Source organism: Notolepis coatsorum (genome assembly GCF_963971535.1).
Source record: "Notolepis coatsorum genome assembly, chromosome: 15".
Lineage (NCBI taxonomy): Eukaryota > Metazoa > Chordata > Actinopteri > Aulopiformes > Paralepididae > Notolepis > Notolepis coatsorum.
The window spans coordinates 87,908,539-87,922,971 of NC_140179.1; the positions used below are offsets into that span (position 1 = coordinate 87,908,539).

General features: G+C 45.6%; 1 protein-coding gene across 3 annotated transcripts in view; it reads left to right on the plus strand.

The window, feature by feature from the left end:
• tbc1d22a (TBC1 domain family, member 22a) overlaps positions 1–14,433 on the plus strand; it is a 171,060-nt gene that overhangs the window by 5,203 nt on the left and 151,424 nt on the right. For all 3 annotated transcript variants that reach the window (XR_014620559.1, XM_084330442.1, XM_084330443.1), the window contains exon 3: positions 1,931–2,120. Coding sequence is in view for 2 of the 3 variants with exons in the window: in XM_084330442.1 (XP_084186568.1) it covers positions 1,931–2,120 (190 nt within the window). In the remaining variant the exon portion in view is untranslated. The remainder of the gene's footprint in view (positions 1–1,930; positions 2,121–14,433) is intronic.

Sequence of the window (14,433 nt, forward strand, 5' to 3'; positions counted from 1 at the left end):
TTAGTGTTCGGACTATACGCCACGTCTTCAAGAATTGAGAAATAGGCACAGCATATTGGCACGTGAACATTTTAAGTGCATACAACATTTTAGAATGGCTTCGCTACAGCACGGTCATTTTGAACCGAGTGTGGAATTTCAGAACAATAGTGCAGTGCAATAGCTCACTGTCCGTGCTGGTGCATGGGGCAGATGGGTATCTGTTTGCCATCTGTGCCAGTACGGGGACACGGCCGTGATTATTTCTCCAATATCCAAGTGCACGAGTCTCATTTCTGCGAATAGAGACTTCTGCAAGATCGGCCCTCACAGAGGGAATCACGTCGGCAGCCGATGCCTCGGATGCGCAAATTTCTCTAGTCAATTGTTCAAACGGAGAGAGAAATGTGGGCACGTTTTCAACTAATCCCCACCGGTGAGCATTGAGAGTTGCGGGGAGGTCATAATGCGGAATATGCAGCCAGTGTGTGCGCTTCTGTTCTAGAAGGCGTTCCAGCATATAAAAAGTACTGTTCCAGCGCGTGGACCAGATTGACACAACACAAATTGACGGATAATTATCGGCCATCTGTAAATTTGATCTTATCGGCTGATAAGCCGATTGCAGTCAACAAGGCAAATATCGTCCGATACCGTTACTCGACCGATATATCGGTGCACCCCTACTCAAAAGGCACCTTAAGTTGTACAATCCACTCAACCTTAACCTGAGCAGATAATATTGCCCGAAACACTTCAGAATTCATCCTGCTGCTTTTGTCACGTTGTCAATAAATACAAGGAAACTAGTTCCATTGGCAGCCATACATGCCTACGCCAAAACGCTACCACCACCATGCTTCACTGTTGAGGTGGTATCTTTTGGATCATGAACAGTTCCTTTCCTTCTCCACACTATTCTCTTCTGGTACAAGTGGATATTTTCTTTGAAATTAAAGCTGAAAGTCTGCACTTAATGCACATATTGATTGTTTAATTTAAAATCCATTGTGGTGGTGTACAGAGCCAACATGATAAATTGTGGATTATTTCTCTGTCTTGCTCTGCAGTTTTTTTTAAATGTTTGTTGCCACACTGGTTGTGTTGGCGTACTGGTTTTATTTACATACTGGTTTTGCTTGTGTACTTGCACATACACAAAAGCAATGAAATAGACCACAGAGACACAGAAATAAAATACTTAATTTCAATACACTTTCAATATGGACAAAACTGTAATATAATAGGGACTTTTTCATTATTATACAGACCACATTATATTGGTACCGGTAATAAATATTGGTTATCGGCCATAACGGAAGATGTATTATTGGTTATGTGTCGAGATGTTGATATTGGTGCATCTGTAAGTGTATTGATTATTTATTGTTCTTTTCATCTCATCTAGACTAACACTCCCAAAATGTTGCACTGAACGCCACAGGAAGTCCTTCATTCCGACAGCCATCAGACTTTTACATTTAAAACAACATTGTCAATATTACACTTACTGTACACTTGAGTAATAATAAATTCAATTTGTACCGCACTTTACATTTGTGAAAATCTCAAAGTGCTACAGGAGATAAAGATAAAAAGTTAAATTAAAATGAATAGAACAACCAATGAAATGGAAGAACTTAAAAATAAAATAATAATAATAATAATAATAATAATAATAATAAAAATGAATAGAAGTAAAAGAATAATTCAGGCACATGCCTTGTTAAAAAGAAATGTTTTTAGGCCCCTTTTTAAAAACCTCAACGGACTGTGGTGCTCTCGGATGGTCAGAGTAGATCTCTGTATTCTTTATATTCCTTATTTTTAGGCAATTTTGTTATTCTTATTCGTGATTTTGTTTTGTCTACCACCTAAATGTTTACTGTGAGCGATTTGTAGTGGCCAATTTCCCTCTGGATGATTAAAGTATTTCTATTTCTCCGGTTAGTCTGATCAAAGCGGGAAACAAGCCGCCTCCCCCTCCGGTCACGCCCGGGAAGCCCAAGAAGGCCACCAGCTTCCAGGAGTTCGAGAGCATCACCAGCGACGCCTGGGACGTCGGGGACGACGACGAGGAGCTGCTGGCCGCCGCGGCGCAGAACCTCAACATCCAGGTCGTCATGGAGACGGCCAACAAGGTCAGCTCGCTCGCCCGCCCGCCCGTCGATAAGATGATACTGCTGCTACTACTACGTTACCCCTTTCACTGCCACCATACAGACGGTTAACCCTTTCACTGCCACCATACAGACGGTTAACCCTTTCACTGCCACCATACAGACGGTTAACCCTTTCACTGCCACACGACAGCATGTTAACCCTTTCAAATCAAATCAAATGTATTTGTAAGGCCCGACAACACACGTTAATGTCCCCATGGGCCGGACACGTCTTCTTTAAACAAGTCAAGAAGAAGCATCACAATAAGTCAAGAACAAAACGAGAACACCGTAAGGTCCAAATATTTTTTAAATAAATGCAAAATAAATAAATGCAACACTCCCAGACATACCCCACGCGAAGGTAAGGAAAAACTCACTAAAACCTAGCAATAGGAGGGGGTTAGAGAGTTCCCATGTTTGTAGTGGGCGGAGATGGAGCAATGAATACATGTAGTGAGCATTATGCATACATGGTGACAGTAGAATCATAGTATATAAGATAATTGTGAAATAGAGTAATAGATAGAACTACTGCAAGCGTATGGATACAGGATGAGATACAAGACATTAGCTCAGGGCCGTATGCCCCGCGGGGGCAGGAGGAGTCACTCAGAAGGTTCAGCACTGCAGGCCAGACAGAAGGCGGTATGAAGCTGTTCCATGGGACCGGTTGAGACAGAGACAGAGGTTAAAAGGTTCTCCTATGTCTGCAGAAAAGCAGACAAGGGAGCAAATAGACATCCTAACTAAACTAGACAGATTAATCTAGGTTAACCGTCTGTAGTGTGATAGTAAAGGGTTAACCTTCTGTAGTGTGGCAGTGAAAGGGTTAATATTGAAGGGGCACTTCACCAAGCGCATAATATATCTCACACACGCATCCAAAAACTCTTGCAGACATTCATTTAGTTATTGAGAGTAAATTAGTTTAAATATGGCCACCAGTGATGTCATCGGGGTTGAATCCTTGTGTTGTGTTGATTACAGCTCCATGGGATGATAGCAATACGGACTGCTACCTTATCATGTCACTGAGCTGTAATTGACACAACACAAGGATTCAATGTCCCTGACGACGTCACTGGTAGAGCTTTTCGATGCGTGTTATATGTGCAAAATAAATCGGATTTAGTTTTTGGTGTCCCTTTTTTTTCTTTTTTTTTTTATATAGGGCACACAATGAACTGAAAGTGATGGAATGTGTGGAATTTCCGGAATGTGATGGGATTTTGAGAGGTGTTTTCCAGACATTGGGAAGTCATGGAGTATCAGGGGAATTCCAAATATGGGTAACTTTTTAGGAATCTGCCAGAATGTACTTATTTTTTTATTTTTTTTAAAATGGCTTGGTTGACGCACATTCATTGGATCATTAGATCATTATCTATTTTAGATTGTTAGCGCGTTAGCTATTTTCATACATTGAAAAGCCAACTGCACTGGGAACCAGACACATGAATCATTTCCTGAGAGAAATTCTTTTATTTATTTTAAATTTTTTTTGAATGCTCTAACATTGTCTTGCAAACAGGGTGGCCCACGTCTCTTTAAAATATCTCAAATTCACATACTAATAAAAATAGGCCTTAAAAACCATTAAAGTTGTAGATTCTGTTTGGACTTAGGTCTTCATTTTTATTCATGAAATGCTATAAGCCTGGTCAGAAATGAATGGCATGCGCCACATGCCTATAAATTGCTTTTGCAATTCCTGTTCTCAAACTTTGTCCTTGATGAACACTAGGGGTGGGAATCGCCAGAGACCTCACGATACGATACTATCGCGATACTTGCGTCTGATACGATAGTATTGCAATACTAAATATATCGTGATACGCTGAGTGTTACAAAGGGTCAGATTAAACCGAATATATGTATTTATTGATTGATATATATTGCATAATATTTGTATATCGTTTGATATCCCTTGTGTATTCTTTGTACATATACACGGAATGTCTCTTTAACCTAGTAGCCTACAGACCATAATATTTCGTTCTCTTATTGGATGGCGTGCCACCAGCGCCAGTGCCGTGCCCCTAGAGCCGAGCATCAAAGCTACCGTCAAGGCTTGTCTCAACATGCCCGATTCTGCCCAGGACTACGAGACAGTGAGGAGGCTGGCACTCGTTTATTCCCCGTACATATAAATATGGCGCAGGTGAAAACAGAAGTAGTTCGTTGAAGTTCAGTCTTGTTCAGTTCAGTTACCCAAGTGAAGCCTCACCCACTATGCAACGTGCGGTGAAGTGGGCCCGTATTGCCCCAAAATAGAGTCGTGTTTTATCCTAATACGTTTGTTCAACGTATCGTTCGCTACTTACTAGTAAGCCTTCATTACGAGTCAAAGACCACGTGAAGTGAGTAATTGTGCGTCTAAATAGAGCACTTATAGCCGCGTGCGAATAGGATAGTATTAACGTCAAGTTCAACTGTGAACCACCGCGCACCGGAGGATATCTACACCGGTGATTGCAGAGCCACTTTCCGGCAGGATTATTATTACTCTTGTTGCTTTGACCAAGCTGTTGGAGCGGAGGATAATCGTCTACACCCACTGCTGTGGGACCTGCCCTTGAGGACATCATTCGAGCCCGTCTCTGTTGGACCAGAGGCTCCACGGCTTACACCTGTGCTGCTGCACACTGGGATTACAGCGGCTGCCTTTCCCCGCTGAGCCAGGGAGTAATACCGCTCCCCCTCGCAGGAGCTTATTAGAGTCCCTGTGGACCCATTGACTTTGTATTAGAGCATTGCCTCCCCCTGCTGGCTTACAACCGGTAGTAACCCCCTTACCAGTATTCCCTAGATAATTCCTAACATTCATTATTGATTTGCCGACGCACATTCTTTGCCTTATAAGCGCAATCTAAGTAAAGTATATTATGTAATAATATTTGCTGTTAATAAATATTCTTCTAAACGAGTACTTTAAGTTCAGTCTGTTCATCTCACTTTCATCATTTTTTATGCGGAACATGGTATTTTCTCAAGCTGACAGATGTAAACACTGTAATAATCTGTGTTGTATGCACCTGACAAACTGAACTGTTTGTATTACAGTCATATTCCAACTTAACTGAATGCACATGTGTGTGTGTGGACTACTGTACTATTACAGGTATTGAAATAAATGAACAATGCAACTTCCTTATACAAATTTCTTTTTGTATTTTTCTTTGTATGAATAATTAAATATCGATACTTGGCGTCCCTGTATCGCCACGCAAAGTATCGCGATACTACTACGTATCGATTTCCCCCCCCACCCCTAATGAACACTGTCCACTCTCACGTTAGTTAGTTGGCTAACCTGCAAACAGCCCGGTTTCCCCAGGGTTGTCCCTGTGCTTGTGTTGAGCCATTTCTCCTCATCTCTGTAGTAACTGGAGAGCAGAGCAAGTCTCGTGCGTGATGGTTAACACATTGACCGCCAAAAACAGCTTACGACGTGTTTGCTGGCCATGCTAATTCTGCCAGACCACGCTGTACAACGTTATTGAGATCATATTAAATTTTTTCGCCATGGCATTCATAATTCCGCCACCCAGCCTCTGATGATACAGTGGGACCCTGCACAACAGTGCAACGCCTCAATACCGCCGCCTGGTGGATGATCGGGCGAGTTACAACCGGAAGTGGATCTGGTGATCTCGGTGCATCTGGGAAATCCGTCCGGCAGTCACATATCGTTGCGGGACTACAGACACACACTGGCGTGCATATGGATCGCTGCCATAACTCAATAATCGATATGATTTGGGCGTTTATTGCGCCATACAAACCGGAAATGGATCTAGTCGATCGACGTCAAATAAGTGGGATCTTTTTCCTCCAGTCTCATCGGCGAACGGTAAGAGGACAGTAACGTTATTTTCAAGGCGATTGTACATTTCTTTATTTACAAACCATCTGATCAATAAATCAACCCATACTACATAAAGCATTTACTGACGATCACGGAATTATAAACGACCCCCCCCCCCCCCCCGTTCATCCGCGCATGATGAGGCATAACGTATAGGATCGTATACAGTTGAACTTTTTAATATAGCGTGTCTAGGGAATAGACTGCAATCGATAATCTATATATGCGTTTACTAGGAATTACTGCAGAAAACGATAAACATATTTATATTCTAGACCAGTGTTTATCAACTGGTGGGTCGTGACCCAAAAGTGGGTCGCGGGGCCATTTTGAGCGGGTCGCGGATGTGTGTGTGTGTTTTTTTTTTTTTTTTGCACTACCTATCTTTGTGAAAGTGGCTTCTCAGCTCTGGTCCAGCTGAAGACAAAGCAGAGGAACAGATTGGACATTGAGCATGACCTCAGAGTTGCTTTGCCTACCATCACCCCAGACTTTGAGACTCTTGTCAGGAGCAAACAACATCCCCAGTTATCCCATTAGTTCCCTGGGATGTTAGACTAAGAAGTCTGCTAAGAAGGATATATTATTTATTATTATTATTATTATTATTATTATTATTATTATTATTATTATTATTATTATTATTATTATTATTATTATTATTATTATTATTATTATTATTATTATTATTATTTTATTTCATTTCATTGTGTTTTTAGCCCTAGTTGCACTTTTGTTGCAACCCCAGTTATCCCATTAGTTCCCCCAAACTTAGGTCTGTTATGTTAAAGGAAAACTCCAACATTTTGGGAAATTAGCTTATTTAACATCTTCCCTGGAGTTAGACAAGAAGATACATACCTTTTTTGTCTCTGTGCGTGCATTTAGCTTAGGGAACAGTCGCTCCGTTAGCATAGCTTAGCTTCATCACTGGAAGTGAGGCGGGGCCGGAGCCTTACAGTGTATAGTTTGATTGATTGATTGAAAAGTTTATTAACAGATTGCAGAATACACTCCAAATACAACTCCAAAACGTTCATGTAAACATGTTGTGACCTGTGTATTCACCACGTGGAGAAATAAAAAATAATTGAATTAGACAATTACGTTTTATAAGCAAATATACTGGGAACAATTTTTTTGCCCAACCACTCCTCTCTGAGCGCAGCCAGTGATTTCAACGTGTCGTTGTGATTGTTGACATTCTCATTCGTTCAAAGGATCCGAACCGATTGAAGTTTATGGATACCATGACTTGAAATCCTCTTACCTTGATGATTAAAAGCTTCCCCAATTTAGAAAACAGTAATCCAATGGCTGGTATTGATAATATACTACTAACGCTCGGAGCTAACCAGCAACCGGACACTCAAGCAGATAACGAGAGCAATGACTTCCTTTCTGGGGGGTTTCAAACGTCGCTCTTTTATTTTGAAACCCCCCAGAAAGGAAGTCATTGCTCTCGTTATCTGCTTGTGTTGTGAAGGGCCAGATTAAACCGAATATATATATTTATTTATATATATATATTTAATTGTATTTGTATATTCTCTAATATTCCCTGATATCCCTTGTATATTCCTTGTACAATATGCATTGAATATCCATTCTAGCCTACTGAACATCCCATAATAGTCTCCATTCTACTATTGGTCGAGACCTTGGTGCCAGGCTGCCATACCCCTCAGACCCAGTTCAAACGTACCGCTCCACATGTACGAACAAGTCCTAGTTCCACGTAGGAATCTGGCTACCGCACCACTAATGGGACTATTTGTTCATAGTGCGTATATATACTGCGCTACTAAAGTAGGACTTTCTTTTCAGTCCAGTTTCTTACCCTCCAATAGAGTCACAGACGTAAAGCCTCCCCGCGACGCCACGTGTGGGAGTAAGGCCAAGTTCGCCTACCATCGGTATTGAGACATCGTGTATATTAATATTTGAATAGTCATATTTGGCACTATATCGTCGAGTTGGACGTAGTCTATTAAGCTAATAATAGTCTGTTAATATATAGTGCTTCGTGCGGTGAGAATACTACCGTAGTCAGTACCCCATCGTTTCGGGCAGAGAACTGGCTGCTTACCCAGGGTGGTTGACCCCATGTGAAGCTGTACCCGAGGAGCCCCAGAGCCGACGAGCGAGTGGACCTGTATACCGGATTATTCTACCGACGACAGCCCGCCTTCCCAGGCACGGATTATGCTTTGTATACTTTGATTATTCCATGGATAAAGACCCCCGACACTGCCGTGTGTTGGAACCCCCCCCCCTGGAGAGGACGCAAGGTGAGGAGACGCTCTGCAAGACGAGGTCGCTTCACGTCTCTCCCCCGTGGACCGGAGAGAGCCGGCCCACAAAGAGTCCACCTGCTTTCATCTGTGGTCCAAGGATCGCCGGCGCATTGAACGGCACTACAGTGGGTTCACCTGGGATACCCTTGGCCGGACGAGGCAGCCGGATTCTACCCCCCCCCCTCCTACTCCTGTCGGCTTACAAGCGACCGGATTAACCCCCTCTAGTGTATCTAGTATATAATCATTAAAGTATCATTGCTGTTATTCCTTAACTATTCCAGGTCGTATATTTACCACCTGCGCCTTCAGAGATTGGACATTCTCTATTGATATACCGACGAATACTCTTTGCCATAAAAGTGCATACTATTTCAATTCATAAATGTAATTAAGTGATTAAGTGCTTGTTCTACACACCATCGCTGTGTAGAAATAAAGACCTGTTTCGACTTCGTACATTTGTGTTGGATCCGTTTCATCTACGTGAGAGTGTTTATGATAATATATTTATGCCGTGTACTGGGTGGCCGAATATTAAGTACAAAGGTAGTGGTAGTAAGTATCATATCTAGTAATACAGTCAGGGAATTGTACCCCTCAGTTACAATTGGTCCTTCGAGCCGGAGGGTAATTAGTGTAATATTAATATAGTGTTATTAATATTGAAATGGCCTATGATGAACACTCCACGAAACGATCCTCCTAACCAACGCCCGCAGCGCGAACGACGGCTCCCTCAGTACTTAGAGGCTTACGCTGTCAGTCAACAACCTAGTCTTCTACTAACAGTAAACGCGGTAAAACTAGAAAGTAAAAGTATGTCTAACCCCAACGCCCAGACTACCCCGACCATAGAGGCCCCTACGGGCTCTAATGTAACTGACCAAGTTCACGGTGGGGACCAGTGGGAACCAGACATGACTTCACACCCCGCCAGTACTGAAGAAGTAGTCCCCGATGAGTCCCGGGAGGAATACAACGCTACCGAGAGAGAACTCGGCACGGAAGAAGACGGGGAGAGCACCGTGGAGATAGAACTCCAAGGCTCCGCAAGGAGTACCCCGAGGGAAGGCTCCCCTATACAACCGCCTTCTCCCAGCGAGGCAGAGAGGACCCTACAGCAGGCCTTCCTCATCAGCCTGAACGCCGCTGCTGAACGCGACCGACTGCAGATCCAGCAGCGAAGCGAACACGAGCAGATACGTCTAGAAATAAGACGCATTCAGATGGAAGAGAATGTGGCCCGAGAACGAGCCGGTGCTCAACGGGACGCAGCGCGCGACAGACAGCAGTCGCAACTAATAGAACAGCTGATCAGACGGACAACACCCTCTCCCTCCGCCAGAGGCTCCAGGAACTCGTCTAGACACACCTCCAGGGCGGCATCCCCTAGCCGAGTAAACAACCCTGAACTTGACCAACAGACGAGGTCTATACCCCCCACAGACCACCTCCCCCCACCGGTCCAAGCGAGACCTAGCAACCGGGAAGGAGCAGCATATCCTGTGGAGAGGCTAAACCAGAGACTACAAGCACTGGATGACCTAACTGAAGACGAAGAGGAAGAGGAGGAGAACCACGCCCGAAGACAGCACAGTACTCTACCGGACCAGGAGGCCCGGTACAGCCCAGGCTATACTCCCGCGGAGCTGCGCTACAGACCCCCGACTCTATACCCGGGTGAGCACGACGCACGACCCGCACCGAGGAACAGCACCTGGACAAGCGGGCCATGGTACACTGCCGGTACCAGCCCATACCAAGGAGCGGGAGGAGACTCGCCTAGGAGGCCTCTCCCCCAACGCTCGCCGATGTATCCACAGTCAGCGTCATACATTGGCACGCCTATGGTACCCGACTTCACCCAAGAGAACCGGGCCCAGTATACAGAACTCCGCATGTGTCTGGAGACCATGTTGGTGGATGTATTGGATGAACGCCACAAATACGCCATCCTACTGAAGCACTTAAAGGTACCCCGCGCACATAATATAGCGCTCGCCTACGCGACTTCCACCACCCCATACACAGCAGCGCTGGTAGCATTGGACCAGAGGTATGGGTGCATATGGGATTACGTGATCCAGGAGATCCGACACATCGACCGCTTACCCCCAGCAATAGACAATCGAGCACTGGACGACCTGTCCATCAGAGTGCAGTCCCTGGTAGGGATGTTGGGAGCGCAAAGAGAGAAGGGGAGGCATGAACTTTACGCCAACTCAAATGTGGAAAGGATCCTGGAGAAGCTGCCGCCCGCTCGTCAGGAGCGCTTTAGGCGGCAGAGGGACCATAGAGACCCGAATGGCCCCGAACCGAACCTCGATCTAGCAGACTTCCTGGCGAGAGAAGTCAGCAGCCTACGGCTAGATACATTCGGACGGAGCACCCCTGGCTCCAGAGAAGGAACCAGACGACTAAATGATGGAAGAAGATCGGTGACTGTGATGCACCAATCGGAGTCAGTACCGAGCAGCAGGAGCCACAGTACCCCCTCCAGAACGGAGAAGTGGAAGATAGTGTGCCCCTACTGTGAGAAAGAACACTGGCTAGCGCAATGTGACTCCTTCCCCAAGCTGAACGCGGAGGAAGCAGGTCAATGGATAAAGTCCAACAAGCGCTGTTTTCGCTGTGCGCGCTCACACATGGCAGCCGAATGCCGCTTAAAGAAAAGGTGCACCAAGTGCGATGGAGCCCATCTGGACATACTTCACGACAGTAACAGACGGCGCCCTTCACCTGCACCATCCAGCCGCAAAGCGAGCGTCATGTACATCGATCCCGCCAGCAGCAGTGGAGCCCGAGTACTCCTAAAAGTAGTGCGTGTGACACTAAGCTACCAGAATAAAGTCCTGGACACTTACGCCGTCCTCGATGACGGGTCAGAGAAGACCCTGCTGCTCGCCTCCGCTGCGGCCCAGCTAGGGCTGCGGGGAAGCGAAACCCAAATGACAATTCGGACAATAAGACGAGATTTGAAGACGATAAAGGGCGAGAATGTCTCATTCTCTATCGCAGCAAGCGGCCAGCCTGAGCGACGGTACCAGATTGCAGACGCTTTCACCAGCCAAGAAATAGGACTGTCGCGGTACACATACCCCGTCGCCAAGCTGATGGAGAAATATGCACATCTGCGCAAGTTACCGATCCCGCTCATAGACAATGCTATGCCGACCCTGTTGATAGGCTCCGACCATGCAGACCTCATTGTCCCGATAGACCGGGTTCATACCGGACCCCGAGGCTGTCCTGCAGCAGTCGAGACCCGTTTGGGATGGACTCTCCAAGGCCCGCTCTCCAAATCTGTCAACCGAAGTACAGCCACTAAATGTCTCCACTCCCGAGTCACAGAGGGAGAAACCGCACTCCTGCAACACGTAGAGTGGCTATGGACCTTGGAACAAATGCCCTTTAAGAACGGAAAGAAAGACATTCGCTCTAAAGATGACATTTACGCCATTCACCTCCTCGAGACAGGGACCAAGAGAGTCCCGGTCAACGGCGTGTTGAGATACGCCACGCCACTCCTGCGGCGAGAAGGAATGCCTACTTTCCACGCCAAGACAGACGCCACAGAACGGTACCTGCTGAAAACGGAGCGGCGCTTAGCCAAGAACCCCGCCCAAGAAAGTGTATACCGCGCTGAGATTGAGAAGCTCATCACAGCGGGACACGTCACAAAGATGGACATTAAAGAGGCTGACCAGACCACTGAATCGTGGTACGTGCCCCACCACAAGGTCCATCACAACGGTAAAGACCGCATAGTATTTAACTGCAGCTACCAGATCGGATCCCAAAATCTAAATAAAGAGTTACTGCCCGGTCCCACACTCGGCCCCTCCCTACTCGGCGTTCTACTCCGCTTCCGCCAGGAAAAGGTGGCCATCAGCGGGGACATTAAAGGAATGTTCCTGCAGGTGAGATTAGTAGAGGCGGACAAGCCCCTGTTACGGTTCCTATGGAGAGAGAAGCCAGGAGATGAGCACCCAGCCATCTACCAATGGGAAGTCCTCCCCTTCGGAACGACGTGCAGCCCCTGCTGTGCGACATTTGCACTACAGAAACATGTAGCAGAGGACCCAGCAGCGGACGAAGAGGTCCGACACAGCGTAAAGAACAGCTTCTACGTAGACAACTGTCTACAAAGCCTTTCAACCCAGGAAGAAGCCGAGGCTCTCCTGATTAAACTCTGCGCCTCATTGATCAAAGGCGGCTTTGATCTCAGGCAGTGGGCCAGCAGCGATCCGCAAGTACTGCGCAGCCTCTCCTCCGAGGACAAGGCAGCCAGCAGCGAGACCTGGATGGCTACAATCCCGGGAGAAGCCCAGGAGATGACCCTGGGATTGGTGTGGCGATTCAAAACAGATTCGCTTCACTACAGACACAAGCCCCTGACTACGGAGCAGGGAAGGCCGGCGGCGGCGCCGACCACCAGACGGAGTGTGTACACAACACTCGCCCGACAATATGACCCGCTAGGATGTATTCTACCGTACACCACCAGGTAGAACATGTCGTTACTAGCCCGGTTCCGCGTAGGAATACGTCTGGCGAAATACGAATGGTACTATTTGTTCACAGCGCATATATATATGGCGCAAGTAAAGTAGAACTTCTTTTTAGTCCCTTAGCCCTTAGTTCTTTACCCTCCAACCTAGTGGCAAGACGTTAAGCCTCACCCACGATACACGTGTGGTGCAGTATGGTCAACTTGGCCTCAGAATGGCATTGAGACATCGTGTGGATTAATAGTTGAATTGTCATAGTTTGGCACTATACCGTCGAGTGGGACGTATTTCTATTAAGTTAATAATAGTCTATTATGTATGGTGCATCGTTCAGTTAGAGTTATAAAGTGAGCAGTACCCCCATCGTTTTCCTCGCGTTATCTAGAGTCTTAACCAGGCTGGGCAGACCACGTGTGGTGCTTTCATCCGAGGAGTTCTGGGCTAGGACGAGTGGACCTGCACATTGGATTACCTTACCCGGACGACGGCGAGCCCTACACGGCTTGGATTATCTACTTGCTTTGGGTGCTTTGATTTATGCCATGGATAACAGCCAACACTGGTGAGTGTTGGAACTACCCCCCGAGAGGAGTCCAGGTGAGACGGCGCTCTACCCCGAGTGAGGTCGCCTCACGTCTCTTCGTTGTGGACCGGCAGCTACCGTCTACAAGAGGGCCCAACTGTATTCATCTGTGGACCAAGGTTCTGTGGGCACCGTGTTCAGCACTCTGAATTCTCCCAAGAAATCGTTGGCCAGATGGGATATCGCCGGCGGCTCTCCTAACCCCCCCCCCTACTGACTTACAACCAGCAGGACCCCCCTTTAGTATATCCAGCTATAATCATTAAGTACCATCGCTATAGTTCCCTAAAGAACCAGGTTGTATACTTGCTTCCTGCGTAACCAGAGATTGGACATTCAATGTTGATTTGCCTACGAATACTCATTTGCCTTACAAGTGCATTCAAATCATAAATGTCATTAAGTGAACGTTGTATATACCCTTTGCTATATATAAAATATTCGACTTATACATTTGTGTGGACTTGGTTTCATGGTGGGAAAGTGTTCATCATATCTATATCATGTACTGTGTGGCCAGTAGTTAAAGTACATAAAGCGGTAGTGGTTTAATGATACCATACTTATCAATACAGTCAGGGAATTGTACCCCTCAGTTACACTGAGTATTGCGTTTAAATTTTTTTTTTAATCAAATTTAATTTATTACCTTTTTTCAACTGCAAAGTAAAACTGTCAACATGTTTTATCTAATAAAATAAAGTTCAGTCTGTTCATCTCACTTTCATCATTTTTATTGCGGAACATGGTATTTTCTCAAGCTGACAGATGTAAACACTGTAATAATCTGTGTTGTATGTACCTGACAAACTGAACTGTTTGTATTACAGTCATATTCCAACTTAACTGAATGCACATGTGTGTGTGTGGACTACTGTACTATTACAGGTATTGAAATAAATTAACAATGCAACTTCCTTATACAATTTTTTTTTGTATTTCTTTTTGTATGAATAATTAAATATCGATAATTCGCGTCCCTGTATCGTCACGCAAAGTATCGCGATACTACTACGTATCGATTTCC